Here is a 23,115-nt window from a genome sequence, read left to right on the forward strand (position 1 = left end):
AGTTTCTATATTAGTAACTTGTATGTCAACTGCATTGGTCCACATCTCAGGATGTCACGAGGACTCACTGTTTAGAAAACTGGCAATGATCCACTTTTCGAATCACCCAAATATTCCAAAGAAACTGTTGTGACGTTTGCCCTTTGGGATGACATGTAGGGTCAATGTCGTGGCAAGGCAGAGAAAGAGCCAAGGTATCTGCTTTTCCACTTGCATGTGATGTCCTGGTAACTTGGTTTATGTATGAATTTTTTTCTTATGTATAGTTGCAGGATATAAATTTCATTCAAGTTGCAAAGTAGTAACTGATACACACAATTCTGAAACCGTCACCTTCCTCAACTAACTATATAGTTAAATTTAAGTTCCCTAATATACACATCTATGCAAATTAGATATACGTTTTAAAAGAATCCGTTTTTATTTATCTATTTTTTAAAGTAAGCTTTTCACCCAGCATGGGGTTTGAACTCGTAATCTTGAGATCAAGAAACGGTTGCATGCTCTACCGAACGAGCCAGCCGGGTGCCCCCAATCCATTTTTATTTATTGCTTTATAGGTGGTGCAATCTCAGTAGAAAATTCTAAGGGTTTTGGTGTCACTCACTTGTTAACTCAACAAATATTTATTGGAAGCCCGCTAAGTGCCAAGCACAAAGTCATGAGATTTTGTGAGTGCGATGGACAAGACAAACCCCATCTCTGCTTTCATGGAGTCTGTAATGTAGCAGATGAGCCCAATATGGGAGCAATAGTCACAATACTAGCAAATGTGGTAAGTTCTAGCCAATTCGGGGTGCGGTGAGAGTGTGTCATGGGGACATTCAGCTGCCTGGAGGTTCAGGCATAGCTTCTTTGAGGAAGTTATGTTTCAGCTGAGACAGGCTGCCATTTGCTAGGGGTTTGTGTAACTTTCTTCACGTCCCAATTTGACACTTGGACAGAGCCCGGGCCCTCATGTGTAAACGGGGCATAAAGTGCACTTGGCAGAGTTGTGGGAATGAAGAGAATACAAGTAAAGCACTTCTTAGGGCATCTGGCCTAGAGTAAGCCCTAAGTGCAAGGTGGTAGTCACCCTTATTTATCAGTGTAAGGCACCAGGGGAAAACTGAAGGAGTTTGCCCAACAGCTAAAGATAAATGTACAGAGGGGGAATTTGGCATTGGCTCCAAATTCAAGAGACAGTCACTACCCGGATTTGTCTGGAGGCTTCACGGCCTGAGTTTCAGGTGCTGGAGCACCTGACACGTTAAGGCTCTGCCCAGCACTGTTTCCATGGTTAAATTGGTGAGGAATTTTTGAGGGTTGATCTCTTTCTAGCTGTAGGTGAGCTGACGCCCAGGTCAGATTTTTTTCACGTAAAAGTAATACGCCTGGGAAACAGCTCTCTGGTCAAAGGACACACGGTTAATCAAGTGACAAGCAAGTGTTGCTGAGCCAGATGCGAGGGGGAGTGACGAAGGCTCAACTGGAGGTTTTAGCTGAGGGTCAGAAGACCCGGCGCCACCCTGATGACGCCTGGAAGTGGGGCACGCGGGCCACGACCCTGCGCTCCGGGGTTCGGGATGCCCAGCGCTGGTCCGCGGGCGCTCCCCCTCCAGGCCGCCTGGACGCACGTATCCGGCCACGTCCGCACCGTCCGAGCGCGGGTGGGTGATTTCGAAAGTGGGCGTGACCGGCCCCCGAGGGGAAAGCTTGCTAGGAAGTGGGAGTGAGCGGGGGAGGCGGGGCGGCGAGAAGAGGGAGCCGGGGGAGGGATGCAGGGCAGGAGTGGGAGGGTTGCAGGGCGCGGTGGGAGGGGTGAGGCGCGAGGGAGAAAAGGGCGCTGTGGCGCGGCGGGAGGAAGTGTGCCAGGTCCCGGCTCCCGCTGCGAGGCGCCCCGCGGGTGGGCCGGCCAGGTGAGCCCGAGATGCCGCTGCGCTGGAAGCCGGGGCCGCCGCTGCCGCAGCTGCTGCTGCTCCTGGGGCCGCTCGGCCCCTTCTCCCCGCGCGCCCCGATGGGACTCGCGCAGGCGGACGCCGCCGCGGAGCTGGACTTCTCCACCGAGCGGCCGGTGCACCTGGTGAGTCCCGCCTTCCTGTCCTTCACCATCGACGCCAACCTGGCCACGGACCCGCGGTTCCTCACCTTCCTGGGGTAAGCGCCGGCCTCTGCCTGTCCCTGGGTCCTGTCTTCCTGACAGCCACGCCCGGGAACCTTGATCTCTCTGTCTCTGCCTCTCTCCTTCCATCCCGCCTTTCCTCCCTCCCTCTCCTGTGACAGCCGCCCCCAAACCGCTCGTTCCCGCCTGCATTCATTCAGCGAGTGCTGCCTGAGCGCCAACTGAGGGCCAGGTATTACGGGGAAATTTGGAAAAGAAACTTGCCACCTGCCCCAGAAACACTTCTGGAGGAGGGGACTCGGGCAGTGTACCTGGAGCCTGTGAGCCCTTGAATTTGCAGCACAGTGTAGGACAGGTAAGACTGTGGACCAGGCGTCCTTCGCTTAAACTCTGTTAGGAAGGTTAAAAGGAAAAAAGAAAAAGAAAAGAAGTCAGATGTTAAAAGTCTCAAAGAAGAGTAAGTGTGTGTGCTGTGTGTGTGTGTGTGTGTAAAATATAATTTTATATATTTTAAAATAAACTTTCAAAGAGCAGTTTTAGGTTCACAGCAAAGTTGAGCACAAGGTACAGAGATTTCCAGCATTACACTATATTTTTAAAAAAAATCTAACTATTAGAGGCACCTGTGTGGCTCAGTTGGTTAAGCCTCCGACTCTTGGTTTGGGCTCAGGTCATGATCTCACGGTTTCATGAGTTCAAGCCCCTTATGGGGCTCTGTGCTGACTGCAGAGCCTGCTTGGGATTCTCTCTCTCCCCCACTGTCTCTGTCCCTCCCCGACTTTCACTGCCTCTGTCTCTCTCAAAATAAAGAAATAAACTTAAAAAAAAAATCTAAATATTAAGTAAAGGAGACCTAGGAGACTATTGCAGTGACTTACAGAGCCTTAATAAAAAGATATTTTTCCAACACGAGACTGCAAAATCAGCTGTAATTTTTTTTCTCCCCTGAAAGAGACAAACTGGTGCATGTTCACTGGCTCCCGCCTCCTAAATGCAGGCTGATCCCAGGACAGGGAGCTTCAGGGACAGTCCCAGGTCATCTAGGCCACTCATCTAGATCATGAGAGCCTCCAGAGATGGCCACACCTCAGCCAACACACACAGCTGGGAATCTCATCATTGCCAAACACCCACACCCTGTCCTTTCTGTGCCCACTCTGTCAGCTGAACTGCCATTGCTAATTTCAGTCATTTGTTCTGTCCATAAAAGCAGGTAGCCTAATGGTTAAGAGATTGGCAGTCTGACTACACTAACTTGATTCCCATCTCTGCCAGAGTTGGGTGGCTTGCTTGTTACAGGTTGCCTGGCAACCCCAAGCCTCAATTCCTTCACCTGTAGAATAGAACTTCTAAAGCCTTTTGGTGGGATTGTTCTGAGGACTTCATGAGACAATATAGAAGTACTTAGCACAGTGTTTGACACAGAGTGTTCAAAATTTAAACTCATTGCTTCTTCTTGGAAAATGAGGAGTATTGCTAACCACTCACCAGTTCTCTGTGTGTTTCTTTCCATCAGAGTTAACCTCCATGTTTCCCTGTGGTAGCAGAGGGAGAATTTCCTGGTGGAGAGGAACCCCCATGTTTTGCCCTTCCCCTTGGGAATAGGAAGCTGAATACCACACAGCAGGTGGTTGGAGACAGATTACTCTGCAGAAATGCTGAACTACAGGGCCCCATGTGTGAGCACCTGAGGCTAGCTTGGGAAGTGGTGGGGGGGGGTGATGATAGGAAAAGAGAGGGTGTTGGGGGTGCCTTGCTAAAAACAGAGGCACTGACTAAACCACTTTCCTGAAACGGGAGAACTCTGTGCTGCTGCTGCAGCTAGCCTGTGCCCACCCCTACCCAAGGAAGGGCATCTGGGGATTCTTCCTGGAGAAACACGTCCAAAGGAAAAAACCTACAGCATGACTTTTAGGGTCCAGGCCTGATGGCCCTGCAGTCAAGCTAACACATGGACTAGCTCCATCCTCATCCTCCCCACCCCCAACATACACAGAACTTCCTGTCTGCAGTTCAGCAAGGGTGATACCTTTGTCTCTTGTCTCCCATAGCACTCTTTCTTCCCTGTTGGCCCCCACCTTTTGGTTGAAGGCTGGAGGATAATGAAAACCAAAAGACTATATTGTGCAGTAGATAAAACTCTGTGTATTCCTGCTCATACGGGCTCCTGACCACACCAGTCCACTCCCTTGGCAGCGGCTGTCTTCATGCCTGCTCCTCAGGGGCATCTGCAAGCCCTTCCATACTATTCCCAGTGAGATCTGAAAAGACTGAGGCTCAGATAAGCAGGAGCTCCCTCCCTCTCGCTCTCAGCTAAGACCTAGCTTCTGAATGAGGGTCTGAGAGTCCCTCTTGCCAGGGTGGTTAGCACAGTGCCCAAAGTGACCTGGCCATCTCAGAAGGCAACACTAAGCTTAATAGCTGTGAGATGGGTGTTGTTCTGGTACCGTTCCTCAAAGGGGAAGCCGCTCAGGCAAAGATGGCAACGGCTGAGCAGAGCAAAGCTCAAGTAATAAGGAGAGGGTAATTAAAATAATTGAGCCTTTGTCATATGCCAGGCCCCGTTCGTAGCATTTCCTAGGTGTTAATGCATTTATTCCTTCCTACAAAACTATGAGGTCAGTGATATTTTCATCTCCATTTTAAAAAATGAAGAGGGGCGCTGGGGTGGCTCGGTTGCATAAGCGTCTGACTTCGGCTCAGGTCATGATCTCACGGTTCGTGGGTGCGAGCCCCGCATCGGGCTCTGGGCTGACAGCTCAGAGCCTGGAGCCTGCTTCGGATTCTGTGTCTCTCTCTCTCTGCCCCTCCCCTGCTCACACTCTGTCTCTCAATAATAAATAAACATTGAAAATTAAAAAAAAAGAAAAGAAAAGAAAACATTGAGGTTTAGGGAAACTCTGTAACTGGCCCCTAGTCAGTCAGCTGTTCATGAAGGAGCAGAGTCTGGACCTAGATACTAATTGCAGGGACAAGACTATACAAAAACAAAGTAAGAAGTTTATATTTCTTAAAGCAGTAGGGTAGGGTATAGAGGAAAAAGATTGTCCAGAAACAAATTGAGGAGATTGATATAATGAAAAGAAGCACTGACCCGAGAGTAGGAGAATCAGGGCCCAAACCTCTGAGGTGCTTCAACAGAATCCTAAGGAAATTTAATCAGATGGCGTGGTCTGGTTTCCCATCACAGCAAACAGATGTGTTTTGTTTTGTTTTTCCACATTTGCAGTTAGAGAACGTAGAGTGCGCAGAACTTAAGTGCCAATGATAGAACAATCTAGAATTGGAAAGGAACATCTTTTCAGTTTGCCTTCTTCCCAGAGGTAATCAACAACCTGATCAAAAACTTCCTAAGCCGATGTGCAGAGCTCTGAACAGGCACTGACCCTCAAAGAAGGGAGTGTTGAGACCAGCACCGCTCAACAGATAGAACGTGAGCCTCATATGCAAACTACGTGTGCAATTTAAAACTTTTTGGTGGGACGCCTGGGTGGCTCAGTCGGTTAAGCATACAACTTCAGCCCAGGTCATGATCTCACAGTTTGTGAGTTTGAGCATCAGGCTCTATGCTGATAGCTCAGAGCCTGGAGCCTGCTTTGGATTCTGTGTCTCCCTCTCTCTCTGCCCCTCCCCTGCTTGCTCTCTGTCTCTCTCTCTCAAAAATAAATAAAAACATTAAAAAAAAATAAAAAAATTTTTTTGGTAAGTCACGTTTAAAAGTAAAAGAAACAGGTGAAGTTAATTTTAATAATATATTTTATGTAACACAAAATATCCAAAGTTTATCATTTCAACATGTCATCAATATAAAAATATTAATGAGATCTCTTACACTCCTTTTCACATCAGGTCTTCAAAATCTGGAGTCTATCTTATGCTCCTAGCACATCTCAATTCAGACTAGCCACGTTTCAAATCCTAGCCACATTGGCTAGTGGTTACCATCTTGGCAATGAAGCCCACACTGCAAACAAGATACAGACACAAGCACAGTCCTCTAACACGAGGTAAAAAAGGAGAGTGCGAGTCAGTGCTAGAGTTTGTAGGGACTACAGAGCGGGAAAGGTGGTGCTAAATGTCGACAGCAGTAATAATGCAGTTGTGCTTGCTTTTCATAAAGGTTTGCTTATTTTTTTCCAGCAAAGTTCATTCCTTTTTGCCAGTCTGATGAATAGTTATTAATAATGACTTTCAGTAATCAGATTCCTGCATCTTCATGGACAAAATTGCTTTTCTTATTTGGAAAGTCACTTATAATCAACGTCAGGTGCACGTTTTGAAAACTGATGTTGGAAATAACCTCAGGCCCTCTGCGTGCCTATTGCTGAGAGAATGAACCACAGCCAGAGAAACAGAACTGAGAACAGTTACAAGCCATAGACTCACATTTCCTGACCCCCAAGAAGCACTCTCTCCCTGATTAAGTGCTCATTGTTCCCTTCTCTCCCAAACCTTTCATTGTGCTCTCTGGAGCCCTTTGCATAGTACTCCTGCTTTATCCTCCTCACAGACTATTCCCACCCTAGCTAAAACTTGGCTCTTCTCTGAAGACCCAAGTGGAGAAAGAGACGTGGCTACTTCCCTGAGGTAGCCCTTTGGGGTAGAAACTATGCATTCTCCAATATCGCAGCCCTTTTCCCATTCACCAATGTACCTTCTAGGTGATTGCCTACCATTTTGAATGTAGTTCAAATCCCTACTGGATTGTTACCTTGGGCAATAGCCTCCTTTTGTTCAGATTCCTCGTCTGTAAAAAGAGGATAATAATGATACCTACCTCTCTGGTTTGTTTCGGGATTGAGTAAAATATTTTATGCCAGGTGTGCAAAACACTGAGTTTGCACAAACCTAGTGCATGCTAGAGATGACGGTCATGACTCCAGTGTGAGGTACACTCCTCTATGTCTGGCTCTCATCCTATGCTCCTTATCACTGCTCTGTGCTTTATTCTGACTCATTCTCCTTATCGATGAAAGATTGGCATTGATTTCACAGTTTTCTCTCCCCTCCCACGTTCCACCGTCATCCTAGATGACTTCAAATGCACTTGCATAAACTGTCTCTCAATCTCTTCACACCCATGCTTCATAATACTCGTCACTCACTGTTATATTGGAACCAGCTTGTACTATCTTATGAAATGTGTGCAGCTCTTCCCAATTCCACATTCACTGGCATCAATGCTGCCATCTTGAATCAGCCCTGGTGGGTATTTACACCACGGAAATTGGCAAGTGCTAAGAAACAGGGCACTTGCTATTAGGGAGCCAGCTTGCTAGCACACACTGCTTCACCCCATTTCAACCACTTCATGCCACGGCCATGCCTCTTTTCATCATTAAGAACCTTTTAACATCTGAAGTCGTAAATGAAAATCTCCCATTCTTGGACCACACTCTTTACCCTCTTACATTTTCACTCTGTGGATCCACCACAACTATTTGTTACTTAACCTCCACTGGACAGCCTTTTCCTGTCTCTCCTTCTTCCACATCTCATTTGGGCTTCTTGGTTTGCCACATGAATCATTCTTGTGATAACATCCCCAAACTGCTGCTCCATGGTTCTTCCTGCCAAACCCAAACCTATAGCTCCGAACCTAGCTACAGTTTCCCTTTTCAGGGGAAGGTTACCATGAAGTCTGGGGAGGAAAAATATTGCCTGATTATGAATTATAGTGCCTATTAATAAGCCACTTTTTTGTATTTGCCTTTGCCTGCTGTCTTAGTGTGCCTCCCTAAATAGCTGGGCTATTAGCTCTTGGGGCAGAGGGGAATGTCCCAGCCACATGGGTTGCCCTATAAATTCGTGGCCTCCAGACTTACTTGGCCCTAGGGCTACCCCTCAATTCTTCATTTCTCTGCCTCTCTCATTCTCCACGTCCTTACAACTCTGATCCCATTTCCACCTCATCACTTTTAACCCATGTATGACTACCTTTCTGTTTCCCAAAGAAAATGAAGTCACTGGACAAGAACTTCCTTTTCTTCCTGCCACCAAATCTGCATACATACCATGGCCACGTCTAGCTTTCTTCCTTTCTCTCTCCTCACACCAGCGCTTCTAGCTCTGCTGTGTGCCCTGTAGCCTCCCCAAGGACTTTGCTCTATCAGTCATCTCTTCTCTTCTCCCCCGTATTTAATCTCTCCCTTTTGACTGAGTCCTTCCCCACAGTGTAGAAAAATCTCAAGTCTTTCCTGTCTCAAACACCACCCTGTACATATGCCTCTGCAGTAACTGCCCTCTTTCTCTCTTCCCCTTTGTGGCCTTCCTTCCTGCCTGCCCACTCCTTCCTTGGTCCACCTTCACGATGTCCCTATCATAGTGTCATAAAATCAATGTCTCCAGTATCACAATGGCCTTTTGTTGCAAAATCCAATAAACACCTTTCAGTCTGTATCTTATTTGGTCTCAGTCATGGGTTTAATTTCTCAGTGTCCCCCACAATTCATACATTGAAGTCTTAACCCCGTATCCCAGCATGAGACCTTATTTGGAAATACTGCCACTGAGGATATAATTAGTTAAGAACTAGTCGTACCAGAATGGAAGGGGCCCTAATCCATTATGACTGATGTCCTTGCAAGTAGAGGAAATCTGGAGACCGATATGCACACAGAGAGAGCACTGTGTGAAGACTGGAGTAAACGCTGCCACAGGGAAATCAGAAGCTAGGAGAGAACCTGGAACGGATCCTTCCCCGGTAACTTTAGACGATGCATGGCCTTGCCAACACCTTGATTTCAGATTTCTAGCCTCCACATCTAAAAGAAAGTAAATTTATGGGGCGCCTGGATGGCTCAGTCGGTTAGGTGTCTGATTTCGGCTCAGGTCATGATCTCACAGTGCATGAGTTTGAGCCCCTCGTCAGGCTCTGTGCTGACAGCTGAGTCTGGAGCCTGCTTCAGATTCTGTGTCTCCCTCTCTGTGTGCCCCTACCTGGCTTGTGCTCGGTCTTTCTCAGTCTCTCAAAAATGAATAAACGTTAAAAATTTTTTTTTTTTTTTAAGAAAGTAAATTTCCCTGTGTAAGCCACTGGTTTGTGGTACTTTGTTACCGCATCCCGAGCAAAGTAATGGAGGCTCTTGGAAGCATTTGGCAAGGTTGACGATTGAAACTCTATGTTGCCTCCATTTCTGGGGGTTTCCCGTGCCTCTTTAATACTTCGTCTCTTTCTCTAGCTTGTCTCAAATGTTGGATGTTCCTCAGGCCTCTGGCTTAGGCCTTCTTTTCACATCACGGAATCTCCTGAGTGGTCTCACCCACTTTCAGGGCTCGAATTCATGCAGTGGTATGCTGGGAAGTGTTTAGCAATTGGCTTTTGGGGACGAGGGGAAACTGATTTACGGTGTTTTGTGTTTTTGTTTTTGTTTTTCTTTTTTTCTGATTTCTGTGGTATATATACTCCCACCATGGCTGGTTTCAAACTGCCAAGAGTTTAACAACTTGTTCTCAAAATATAACAACTGGCCCTCACAGCTGGTATGAGCCAGTAGGAGCTGGCTACAGCGCATCTCTGCTTTTGTGTCAGAGACAAGCAGTTTATTTTTACACGTAAGGTAAGATAAAAATACCTGTTGTCTTTTCTTTCCCTTAACAAACTGCTCCCTAAATGGAATATCTGCGGCTGCTTTTATGTGTCCTTTTGTTATTTCCATACCGCTGTGGTGGTGGTAGAGGCCCTGCCCCCTTTTCTTTTTTCTGTCTGTGATAGAAACAGTGTATCTCTGATCAATTTTGTTTTTAGGACTCGTTTTGCAGCTGTTTAAAGTCCGGTTTTTGTCAGAGGACATCAGTCTTGTATTCTCAAAATAAGGAAATGTTCCCCTGCAAAGGAGATAGTGAAAAAGGTGTTTAATACCAACACTTTGCAACACGTGACTTCCTTTACTTGGCAGGAGCTGTAGCACTGAGTTTCTATTGTGCCAGTCTTTGTCTGGCTCTACTTGCCCTTTCACCAGGGAGCACTCGCTTATTCATTCACTTAACAAATATTTATTAAGCGCCAGCTGTGTGCCTTGCACTTATGTAGGTGCTAAGGAGATTCTGATGAGTCAGACAGATAAGAACTTACAGGGGTGGAGGGGAGACAGGTAGTAAACCAAGCAAATAAGTAAGTTAATTTCAGAAAGTGGTGAATCCTTTGAAGAACATTCAGGGCAATGTGACCGAGAGTGACCCGAGGTGGTATAGTCACTATCTCTGGGAAGCAGGCTCTGGGACTCGGACATCTGACACGGGCTGTGCACAGATATGTATCTTGAGGTACCATAGCTCCTTCTACACTGTGCTAGTTTTCCTTCCATTTCCCAGAGAGCACCAGTGTCTGGTATTGCTTGCGAATACCAGCTACATAACAAATCTAAATGAGCTTCCTCTATCATCCAATGCAATCAAAATGCCGAGGAATGAAATCAGTGCCTGGCCAAAGGCAGGGGAACAGAACCAGTCTCAAGAGACTCTGAGGAAGTACCTTATATCAGTTTTAGGGCTCTGTCTCTGCACCTGTGGGCTGGGGGTTACTAGTCACCGACATTTAGATCGAGGACTGTACATCCTGCACCTCGCCTAGATGTGTCCCTGAGCTCCTGCTACACATGGCCAAGGGCCAGATGGAAGTATGTTTTTTTTGGTTTTCCTTTAGCATCTCAAATTCTACAAAACTGCGCCCCTTCCCCGCCCTCATGGCCATCCCCAGTCTATCACCTGTTCTTTATCTCAGCAAATATTACCATTTTCCAACATGCTTCCCAGGGGTAATCCTTGACTCTTCTGCAATATCCAATTAAACACCGAATCTAGTAGTTCTACCTCCACAGGTATCCTGAATGTATCCACCTCTCTCCATCCCCACTGCTGTTCTCTTACCTCAGCGCATCACTTTCAGTTTATATAAATGTGACCACAGTCTCGGTCCTTCTCTTCAGTTATTTACACTACAGCCTGAGATTCTTTTCTAAAATGGAAGGCTAGTGAGGCCATTCCACTGCTTTAAATCCTTCCATAGTTCCATATTGCCCTCACAGAAAATTGGATTCCAGGACATGGGGGCTCATAGTCCCTACATGGTACAGCCCTATCTGCCTCTCCAGTCTGTCCTCTCCCTGCTCTCAATCTGTAGGCTCTAACTACACCCATTAGCTCTTCAGCGGTGCCATATTCTCTTCTACCTCTGGTCTTTATGGACATTTCCCTACACCTGGAATCCCATCTATCTTTGATCTGGATTAGATTCCAGATCAATCCCATCTATCTTTGATCTGGATTAGATTTATCTGCTAATTCTGCTAATTCTGCTAATACCAGAAATCAACCCCATAACTTCCCTAATTCATATATTGCATATACCCATACTGTGCTTGCCCAGTATGTCCTTACTTCCTACAAAACAAACTAAGTAAAAACTCCCTATTACCAATATCCAAGACATATAATGTAAAATTAACCTATCAACCACCAACCCACAATCCCCATGAATATTAAGCATGTACAGTAGTTTATATATATTACATAAGGCATACTATGTATATCGTACATTAATTGCTAGTCCCCATGAATACTTCAGCGGTGCCATATTCTCTTCTACCTCTGGTTTTTATGGACATTTCCCTACACCTGGAACACTTGCTTCAGTCCCATCTATCTTTGATCTGGATTAGATTTATTCCTTTTGAATGTCTAACAGTGAAACTACTTCTCCTGAAAACCCCTAACCACACATGATCCCCAGCCCAAAGTCTGGGTTAGGATCCCCTTTGTATGTTCTCATAATACTGTTTTGGAATTGCCTACTTACTTTCTTATATATATATACATATATATATGTATATACGTATGTATGTATGTATATGTATATATGTATACGTATGTATATATGTATGTATGTATGTATATGTATGTATGTATATGTATATGCAAGATTGTAAATTATATGAGAGCTATCTCTGTTTTATTTGCTATTGTATCCCCAGAAACTAGCATAATGCCTGGCAGAGTGGGCCTGCCATGTATATTTATTGATTAATGAATGGATAGCTATGTGTCCCTTCACTAAATTTTGGTTTCTTCACCTCGTCTTAAAACAATAGAAACATATACACAAAACTACCTTGTATAAATTAAAATGTCATTTGCTTATTATGGAAAACTCATAAAATCAGAAAAGAGTCTACCATCCATCTCAGTACATAGTAATGACCCGTTATCTCCTTCTATATATATTATTTTCATTGCTGAAATCACACGATGCAGTTTTTTTTTAATTGTGGTAAAATATACCAAACATAAAACTTACCATTTAACCATTTTAAGTGTGTAACTCAGTGCCATTAAGTACATCCGCTGTTAGGGCACCTGGGTGGCTCAGTTGGTTAAGTGTCCGATTTCAGCTCAGGTCATGATCTCGTGGTTCTTGAGTTTAAGCCCCGCATCGCGCTCTGTGGTGACAGCTCAGAGCTTGGAGCCTGCTTGGGATTCTGTGTCTCCCTCTCTCTCTGCCCCTCCCCTGCTCGTACTCTGTCTCTCTCTTTCTCAAAAATAAACATTAAAAAAGTTTTTTTTTAAAAGTATATCCACTGTTGTGCAACCATTACCATCACCCATCTTCAAACTTTATCTTCCCAAACTAAAACTCTGTGCCCGTCAAATAACAGTGCTCTCTTCCCCTCCCTACAGCTTTTTTTATTGGGGTTTGTAGCAAAGTGGAAGTGGGTTTCTTCTGATCCTGACATAGTCCAAGTTAGCATTTCCATTTATTTTCAAGTGGTTTGAGGATTTCATGGCAGAGGCCATCCTTCCTGGTGTTCTTTGGTGCCAACAGATGTCTCCGTCAGTGCCAAATCCCAGGCTGATAACATTTTGGAAGCCTCACTTTGTGCTGCATTTCTTCATTCTAGGATCTACGACATATTTAGGCACCCATGAAAATATTCTAAGTTTTTTTTTTAAGATTTATTTGTTTATTTTTGAGAGAGAAAGCTCGAGCAGGGGAGGGGCAGAGATGAAGAGGCGGAGAATACCAAGCAGGCTCTGTGCTGACAGCCCCAATGTGGGGCTCAAACTCACAAACTCGAGATCATGACCTAAGCAAAGTCTGATGCTTAACCAACTGAGCCACCTAGGAGCTCCTCTAAGTTCTTTTAAGATCCAAAGAAAATGAACTTTTAGGTCAAAGAAAATATTTTAATACAATAGTGTTTGTCTTTATAGAAATATCATCATAAAATATAATTTTCAGTATTTTTTAATGGAGGAATTGGACCATGAAGGCAAAAGTGCCTGTAGTACAGTAAAAATGGTGAGGAGGAATCACTGAAGTTTTTAATGCAGGAGACTTATCCTTTGGTCTATTTCCATCTTTGAATTTCTCTTTCCTAAGCATAAATAAAGATATCTTTAAAAAAATTATTTATTTTGAGAAGGAGAGACAGCGAGCAGGGGAGAGGCAGAGAGAGAGGGAGAGAGAGAATCCCAAGCAGGCTCTGTGCTCTTAGCACAGAGGCCAATATGGGGCTCAAACTCATGAACCGTGAGATCATGACCTGAGCCAAAACCAAGAGTCGGGTGCTTAACTGACTGAGCCACCCAGACATCCCTGAAGACATCTTTGAAACATTTTACATAGCAGTGTATATAGTTAAGCAATATCCTAAAATTTTAGATTTAAAAAATTTTAAATTTTAGGTAAGGTCTCTATTTATTAGGATGTTAAGAGGTATTGTCAATTAGTCCTCCTAGAATGATTTTCCAATTTGAAAGAACCTACATGTAAGTTAATTAATTGGACCATTCCAAAGAACTACACAGCATTGGTTTTATGTGTTTTAAGAGAATTCAGAGCACAGTGTGGCCATAATCACATGTATGAGACTTCAGAAATGTATGGCAACCGTCCCTGTTATCTGGCTCTCCTACTTTCTTAATTTTGTTTAAATATTCATGACATGTTCACCTTTCTGAGAGAAAGGATTATAAATCATTCTACTTCCACTTTATAGCATTTGGTACTATCTGAGCACATACTAGGCACCTATCAGGAGCATTTTTGGCTTGATGAGATATGCATTTATAATTGCTTGAATTGAAGGGGTGCCAGGGTGGCTCAGTCAGTTGAGTATCTGACTTCGGCTCAGGTCATGATCTCACGGTTGGTGGGTTCAAGCCCCGAGTCAGGCTTTGTGCTGACAGCTTGGAGCCTGGAGCCTGCTTTGGATTATGTGTCTCCCTCTATCTCTGCCCCTCCCCTGCTCACACTCTGTCTGTCTCTCAATAAATAAATAAATACATAATAAATAAATAAAAATAAAAAAGAATTGCTCAAATTGGAGTTGTTGATGATAGGAATTAGAATCTTATCTATCTAATTCATTTGACTTAAATTTAGAAGTATGGTTTTCCTTGAAAGCTGGAGCTAGGGCGAAGAGGAAGAATCCTAAGTCATTTATGAACTTCTCTGGAACATAAATTTTTGAAGACAGTCTATTTTTCAAAAAACACAGAGTCATCTTTCCCATAGGTTCTAGTCTCTTAACCTCTTTTCCTCCATCAATCATAAAAGGTTACAAGTTTTTTGAAAGTACTGAATGCTAGCCTACTTGTAAGTTAAAATATAAGTTCTTGCCAGAGTCAGAGGTCCCAGTTGCCTGCAGGTGCCGAGAAGTGCGACCGTGCAATTATATTCAGACTAAAGGGTGCCTGGATGGCTTAGTCGGTTGAGCATCCAACTCTCGATATCAGCTCAGGTCATAATCTCACGGTTCATGGGTTCTGGCCCTGTGTTGGGCTCTGCATTAATGGTACAGAGCCTGCTTGGGATTCTCTCTTTCTCTTTCTCTCTCTGCCCCTTCCCCATTCTCTCTCTCTAAATAAATAAACTTAAAAAAAAAAAAAAGATTCAGACTGAGAAGATTTCCCAGTGATAGCCATTGGACTTCTCCCTCCCTCCCTCCTGTATAGCTAGATATTAAGAAATAGGTCCATCTAGAGAGAAGAGAGTAAACATGTTTCACTGGATTGTCTTGGAAAAAAATAACTTTAATTTCTTGCTTGTCTTCCAACAGTTCTACAAAGCTTCGTACTTTGGCCAGAGGTTTGTCTCCTGCATACCTGAGATTTGGTGGCACCAAGACAGACTTTCTCATTTTTGATCCCAAGAAAGAACCAACCTTTGAAGAGAGAAGTTACTGGCAGTCTCAAGTCAACCAGGGTGAACTTTTTAAAGATTCACAATATGTTTTGATTCACTTGAGTCAGGCTTGAGCGTTCTCAGAGAAGTGTTATTGCTGATATCTGAAAATTAATAAGAAATCAAGGGCTCCCAACTGGCCAATGAAGGCACCCACACAAAAGGAGGAGGCAGTGGGCAGGTTTCCTCCTCCTGGTGTCTTCATGAATGTGAAACCTCACCAAAAAAATGTGTGCTGGGCATAACTGAGAGTTAATTGTGCTGTAAATAGGACAATGGTTGTAGCTGAAGGACACAGCTGCTTAGCAGGAGTGTGTGGGTAGAAATGTGTCAATTTGAAAAGAGTACTTCCAGCTGAAGACATAAGTGATCGACTGAAACCCATTTATTTTGAAAATAGAATGTGGATGAAGGGTATAACAAGAGGCTGTTGAGGTACACTCTGCTTCTTAGAATGGATTTTAAGACTTCACTGATTGGGCAGTGATTGTCAAACGTTATTGACAATCCACAGTCACCTGGGGTGAGTTTGAATATTTGGATTCTGTGTTCCAACCTTAGATTATGAGTTTAGAAGCTTCTCGGGTGATTCTGATATTTGAAGTCTGTTGGTTCCCCCTGAGAAACCTGCCTTAGTGAGCGATGAGGATTTGCTCTATGTCTTTCATAAGTGCTATGCAGACATCAAATGGAAGTTGAGTCATTATCTTACCAATTATGAGAAATAAGGTGTACATCACTGAATTACAATAATGTCAGTATAATGTATATATTAGTGAATAATATGTCATTATTTCATACATTACATATTTTCCCTCTGTTTTCTTCAGTTAGGAAGTTTCCAGAACAGTTCATCAGTAATTGGGCCAAAACTAATAGAAGACTAATTAGAAAAAAATGAAAAAAAAAAGCAGGAGAGTTCTCTTAACATAACATATGGGAATAGTTGATGCTGGGACTTGACCATTCCCATCTGTCATGTGTATCTGCAAGGTCTCTTAAGTTCAGACAGGAAACTGGCCTTTCCCCATCAATTTTCTCCATCCTGTGTGTATATGTGGTGGAAGAGGGGAGGTGCCAGTGCCTCTGAAGCATCCTTTGTGAGCCCGGGGATGGATGAGGCACCAGCTGCCAGAAAGTCAGAATGTGCAGCTTCCCAGAAAGGAAGTTATGGGCGGGTCGCCAGTCCTGGCAGCAGGCGTGCAGTGGCAGTGCTGCCTTGTGATAAAGAAGCACAGTCAACTGACAGTTTAGTGGCTGAGTTTTCCAAGCACACGTGCTGTGGTCTCAGAAGCTTTAAGGATAACATATTTGAAGGAAAAGAAAAAGTCATCATTTCCTGTCCTACTATTACCGCAAGAAGAAATCATCACAAAGCAGCTATAGTCCAGCGAAACAAATTTTTATGTATTTTGAAAGCGAACTGTAAGAGAATTGAATTGTTATCTTTTTTTTTAATGTTTATTTATTTTGAGACAGAGGGAGAGTGCAAGCGGGGGAGGGGCAGAGAGAGAGGGAGAGAGAGAATCCCAAGCAGGCTCCTCGCTGTGAAGTGCAGAGTCCAACATGGGGCTTGAACCCACAAACTGTGAGATCATGACCTTAGCCGAAATCAAAAGTCGGATGCTTACCCAACTGAGCCACCAGGCGCCCCTGAACTGTTTTCTTCAGTGGGATTCTCTAGTAATTTCAAGTTTCTGAGGAATTTTCTGAATTGTTAAATAACTTGAAGTTATGTCCAGTAGATCTGTGTCCAGTGTATGTCCAGTGTTTCTTAGGAAACCTGCCCTTGGTTGTTTGTGTGTGTGTGTGTGTGTGTGTGGTGATTGGTTAGCTGAAAATTTGACATGTAACAGAATATATCTTTTTCTGATCTCCCACCTAAAAACCAGGAACATAATTATCCTGCTTTAGTCACATAAATAGGTAACTAAATAAATGTGTGGGACTTCAACCTTATCACCGTGAAAACAGATTCTCGAAACTATTTCTTCCCTTTGCAGATATGTGTGAATCTGGATCCATCCCTTCCGACGTAGAGAAGAGATTACAGTTGGAATGGCCCTTCCAGGAGCAATTGCTTCTCAGAGAACAGTATCAGAAAAAGTTCAACAATAGCACTTACTCAAGTAAGAGATGAAAGGCACCTGCAGGTGTCCCAGCCCCCAGAATACATGGATAGTTTGAACTTGGGCTTGGATCACATAAGCCCTTGGATCACATAAGTTGTATAAAGCTGCATAATACTCAAATGTTATCAGGAGTTAATGGGAAATCCTGAATTTCTGTTTTGTTTTGTTTTGTTTTTCTTTTCTTCACCTGACTTTGCCTATTAGCCATGAAGTGAAAAATCATTCATTCATGAGCTAACCTTTCCTGCTCTGAAGAACTAGGAAGTCAAGGAAGACATGGATAGATTCCTCATGGAACAGTAAAATACAAAAGTATGAAGAATAAATAGTGGAGGTGCCTGGCTAGTTCAATCTGTAGAGCACGCAACTCTTTTTTTTTAATTTTTTAATGTTTATTTATTTGAGAGAGAGATAGAGACAGACAGACAGAGCATGAGCAGGGGAGGGGCAGAGAGAGAGACACACACACAGAATCTGAAGCGCACTCCAGGCTCTGAGCTGTCAGCACAGAGCCCAACGTGGGGCTCGAACCCACAAGCCATGAGATCATGACCTGAGCTGAAGCCGGACACTTAACCGACCAAGCCACCCAGGCGCCCCTGTAGAGCACGCAACTCTTAATCTTGGAGTTGTGAGTTCGAGCCCCACGTTGGGTGGACAGGTTACTTAAAAATAAAATATTTTCTTTTTTTTTAAAGAGTAAATTGTGAAAACCATTCACACCTCGTCATCCATTCTCTCTCTCTCCTCCCAGAAGCAACCCCTATTGTGAGTAGGTGTACCATTAGGTAGTGGAAGACTGAGTCATATCAGACAGTCTTGGCCATCAAGAAGCGCTCTCTTTTTTTTATTTCCTCTGTGGCTTCGTGTAGAACTAGCTCGACTAACCAGGAATTTATTTCCATTCACTGAAACAGTTATCCAGTCTTCAAAATGGGATGATGGTGGCATGCAGAGCTTCAAAACAACTGGAACCAAGCAATCCTTACTTAACTATGAGAACTATTTTTATCTGAAAGTTGATGTTTTATACCCAACTAAGGGATGATGTTGCCCCAGATCTCAGTTCAGGAAATAATCTGCTCAGATACAACTGTCTTCTTTTGATTTTTGAAAAATAAATTATCTTGAAGTTAATTTGGGTCCGTTGGCATTTCTAAGAGTACATTACTGAAAGTAGATTATTTATCTTTGTAAGATTTTTCTGTATACTGTCTGGATTTCAATGTATCCAGTGGATTTTAATTTTTGTATTTTTTATTTATAAGGTACAGAAAGAAATGTGACACATAAGAAATCAGAAAATAGTTTACATGTGAATAGAGTCCTCTAAATTGTTTATTGCATTTTAAAGGAGGGGGACTACTCTGACATTTTAATTAAATGACCTGTGGTTGAACGGAATTTGGCATAAGGCAGGCCTGTTTCAGATCCCAAGAAAGGAGTGACAGGAGACCCATATCAGTAAGGTCTCACCTGTAATAAATCATTGTGACACAGGTCTGCTAAGAGAAGATTCCATGGTATTAGATAATCTATTAATTTCTACTTTATTTTGTATCGTGTTAAACTTTATACTAGTTTATCTTCAATTTTTCTAAAAAAAAAAAGATTTCCTAGCTCACATGATCTTTCTGGAATCAAGATAGTACGTTTCTACCATCTTCCCCTGCCTCTGGGACTAGGACCTCCATAGTTCCTGTCCCAGAAGAAGTTCCTTCACTAACTATGTAACTGGGTCATTATAACTGCAGCTACCCTGTCGGCAATGCTCAAATATCTAACAAATACAGATTGTTGATTTGTATTTGGAAACGTGACTCCTGGTTTGAATTTTTTTATTTTAATATACGTGTCCTAGAAACATATAGATGGGAATCTGTTGTGTTCATCTGGGCATCAACTCAGTATAGTGATAAGTATCTCAGAAGCTCATAGGTGTTTTCACACATCGTTCCACACTGATGACTGAGCTTGGTAATGTGTGAGTACCTTGGGCTGGCATTGTCCAGTGGAGGAAATAGCAAAAGTCCACTGTGGCAAGGAGAGGTTAATTGCTTAGTCAGTGGCCTGCACCCTTAAAACAGGTGTCTTAGAAGATATAGGTAAGTTTTCTAATTACAGGACCCATTAGGTGGTGGGTTTCACTTAAGTAGAAGATGACAGAAACATTTGTCACAAGACTACAAACTTTGTAAACCTGTTTAGGCAGGAAAAGGAAGCAATGTTGTAGATGTAATTCTGGGTGTGGCTGACTGCATCATGAAATTTCTTATTACAATAATCATATTTAATGAGCTAATTCTTTGTTCTCCTTCTTCTCTACCTCTCTTCCTCATCGCCTGATTCCTCCACCTCTATCACTCACTAGAACTGGACACATATAAACGGACAAGGCATAATGCCAGGGAAAGAGTCAGGGCCAGTTTTTTTGTTTTGTTTCTTCTTGTTTGTTTGTTTTTTTTTTCTTTCAGTGCCAGCTTTTAATGTGCCATTTAGATTATCTTTGTCCCAGGGGTCTTTCTACCCCTCATAAAGTAAGAGACAAGAGACTGGGTAATGATTGGGAATTAGAAAATTAACCGTGAGTTTTCTTATTCTTATTTTGAGGAGGGAGTAGGCTGGGTGGTGTTTTGGTTGGTTTTATTTTTAAGAGTAGAGTCTAACTGAGTAGTATACAGCCCATATTCTAGGAGATGTTACTCTTCTGTTGTAGGAGGTGTACAATAGAATTTTAAGCTATGTAAATTCCAATTGCATTTGGAAAAAGGAAATAGAAAAAGAGTAAAGCATAAGTTGAATAAATACTCCAAAATGCAAACATTCCAGGCTTTGTGGAAATGCCATAGAGGGAGTATGTAATAACAGCGCCTAATATGTATAAGGGCTTTTTATGATTTACAAAGAGTTTTCACATATGTTGTCTCAACCTCAATTTTGTGAGTAGGCACACGATGGTGCTAGTTCCAGGATCGTGGATGCATAGCTGAGGCTTATGCAGGGCAAAGGCGTCACCTCGTTGTACAATCTGTAAGTGGGAGAGCAGGGCTGGAACTCAGGTGTTAGGATTCCTGATCCAGGAAACTTTCTGCTGCATGATTTTGCAATACACAAGTCTAACATGGGGCTGTGACTAAGACAGTCGAGTCACCCCTTGACAACAGGCTCTCGTAATGGCACTGCCACCAAATAGCCATGTGTATTGGGCAAAGCACTTCATTTCTTTGGTGCCAGTTTCCTCAGAGAAAAATGGGGGTGGAGGTTTGGGAAGAAGTCAATAACCCTGGAGGCTCTGTGTTGGCCTAAAGTGTGGCTCAAGATCCAGTGGAATGCTGGGCCACAGGACGGGAGAGCTTTTCAGCCCCTGTTGTCTGTAACTCCTTGATGATAGGCAGCAGTCCTGTGGAAGTGGGTGACACAGCAAACACCCTAAATAACTCAAACAACTTGCTAGAGCCGTTCTGCCCCCAGCCTTTATTGGCAGTATTAAATTTAGGTTTCATTGTTATGCTGATCCAAGGAATTCACTTAGATTTTTTTTTTAAGTTTATTTATTAGAGAGAGAGAGAGAGAGAGAGAGAGAAGGCATGAGTGGGGAGGGGCAGAGAGAGAAGGAGAAAGAGAGAATCCCAAGCAGGCTCTTCACTGTCAGCACAGAGCCCGATTTGTGGCTTGAACTCACAAACTGAGAGATCATGACCTGAGCTGGAACCAAGACCAAGAGTCAGTGGCTTAACCAACAGAACTAGCCACGTGCCCCTCACTTAGATGTTTTTAAACTAGGAGAGTTCGAGAATGAATTTCTTTTCAGCAAATGACTCTAACTATACCTGAAAATTACAGACTTCTGCATATGATACCTGACTTAAAGATGATATTCGGACCGACATTGTTGCCACTCTGAAGAAGTGATTTTAGACAAGCTAATGGTTAGAAAAGCAGAGTTCAAAAGTTCCCAAAAGTGTATGGCACTGTAGTGACTCAATAAGTTTTTTTCACATCTTACTTAGCCCCAAGGAAATACCTAAGTGTTTCAATTACTAAGTTGTTAGGTCCAAACAACCTAATAGTAATAGTTCTCATCGTGTCCAACACGGTTGATATTTCCCTTGTAAATTGTTTATTTATTTTTATTAAACAATTTTTTTTAATGTTTATTTTTGAGAGAGAGAGAGAGAGGGAGAGAGAGAGAGAGGGAGACAGAACGTGAGCAGGGGAGGGACAAAGAGAGACAGAGAAACAGAATCCGAATCGGGCTCCAGGCTCTGAGCTGTCAGCACAGAGCCTGAAGCGGGGCTGGAATCCACGAACCGTGAGATCATGACCTGAGCAGGAGTCAGAGGCTTAACTGACTGAACCACATAGGTGTCCCTCTTTATTTATTTTTAAAGTTTATTTATTTATTTTGAGAGAAGAGTGAGTGGGGGAGGGGCAGAGAGAAGGAGAGAAGGAATCCCAAGCAGCCTTCGAACTCAGTGCAAAGCTCCTACACAGGGCTTGAACTCACAAACTGTGAGATCATGACCTGAGCTAAAATCAAGAGTCAGACACTTAACCAACTGAGCCACCCAGGAACCCTGTTTCCCTCATAAGTTTAAAGGCTCTTGTAGTACCCCTGTGAGTAGGGCTCCTGGTTAACTTTGAATTTCAGATAAGTGAATTTTTTTATTGTAGTTCTCAAATATTGCATAGACCTGCATTAAAAATTATTCATTATTTGTCTGAAGTTCAAATTTAACCAGATGCCTGTATCTTCATTTGCTAAATCTGACAACCATGTGGTGAATGTATTGAGGTTTGCCAGGATCCCTTGGCACATAGTTTGGAAACCACAGATCTATAGCCCTAGGCCAATTTTTAAAGTCTAATTTTACTTATTTAAAATTAATAAATCATATACATGAATTTTCCAAAAAATAATTTTAAATATAGCTAAATTTCCCAAAATATTTTGTGACTGAGTTTGTGAATAGACATGTTTAAATTATGAGGAGTGGGGCTTATGTTGACTAATGACAGTCTGGCCTGTGCATGAAGTCACCTGAGGTCATTTGAATCAACAAAACCTGAGTGCCAGACCAAAGCTTCTGGTACTTTACATGGTTCAGCACGGAAAGTTGATTCAAAAGCTGAAGTAATTAAGTCATATTAATTTTTAATCTTTTAATTTGCCTGTGCGTTTTTTGTCTCTCACTTATAACTCAGGATTGTAATTCCCTCAATTTTACAACCAAAATGGTAATTCACTGGAGAACAAATCTGGAGGCCTTCATTATTGTGGTGCTGACCTAACCATTAAATCGCTACTATTTTTCTTTTAGGGAGCTCCGTGGATATGCTGTATACTTTTGCAAATTGCTCAGGACTGGACTTGATCTTTGGTCTAAATGCCTTACTACGAACAGCAGATTTGCAGTGGAACAGTTCTAATGCTCAGTTGCTCCTGGATTATTGCTCTTCCAAGAATTATAACATTTCTTGGGAACTAGGCAATGGTAAGTGCCCCCAGGGACATTTCACCAATAAGGAGATTACCCTTTGGCATTAGTTGTTCCTATGTATGACATTCTTTTTAATATTAGCAACTATTCTTCTGGCTTGGCACACTTGCACCCGTGCTCAACAGTGCAACTTTTCTGCTTACGGCAGAAAACTCCTTCATACATCCCAGAGCCTATTGTTAATCCCAGTTTTGTTTT

General features: G+C 43.0%; 1 protein-coding gene across 2 annotated transcripts in view; it reads left to right on the forward strand.

Moving 5' to 3' along the window:
• The first annotated feature begins 1,778 nt into the window (after positions 1-1,778).
• HPSE (heparanase) overlaps positions 1,779-23,115 on the forward strand; it is a 39,663-nt gene continuing 18,326 nt past the window's right edge. Inside the window, exons 1-4 of one of the 2 annotated variants that reach the window (XM_027059790.2) lie at positions 1,779-2,136; positions 15,160-15,305; positions 17,288-17,413; positions 22,738-22,911. In XM_027059790.2, coding sequence (XP_026915591.1) covers positions 1,910-2,136; positions 15,160-15,305; positions 17,288-17,413; positions 22,738-22,911 — 673 coding nt within the window. In that variant the 5' untranslated portion in view covers positions 1,779-1,909. The remainder of the gene's footprint in view (positions 2,137-15,159; positions 15,306-17,287; positions 17,414-22,737; positions 22,912-23,115) is intronic. The other variant, XM_027059787.2, reaches the window with a different exon arrangement.

Source organism: Acinonyx jubatus, chromosome B1, assembly GCF_027475565.1.
Source record: "Acinonyx jubatus isolate Ajub_Pintada_27869175 chromosome B1, VMU_Ajub_asm_v1.0, whole genome shotgun sequence".
NCBI lineage: Eukaryota > Metazoa > Chordata > Mammalia > Carnivora > Felidae > Acinonyx > Acinonyx jubatus.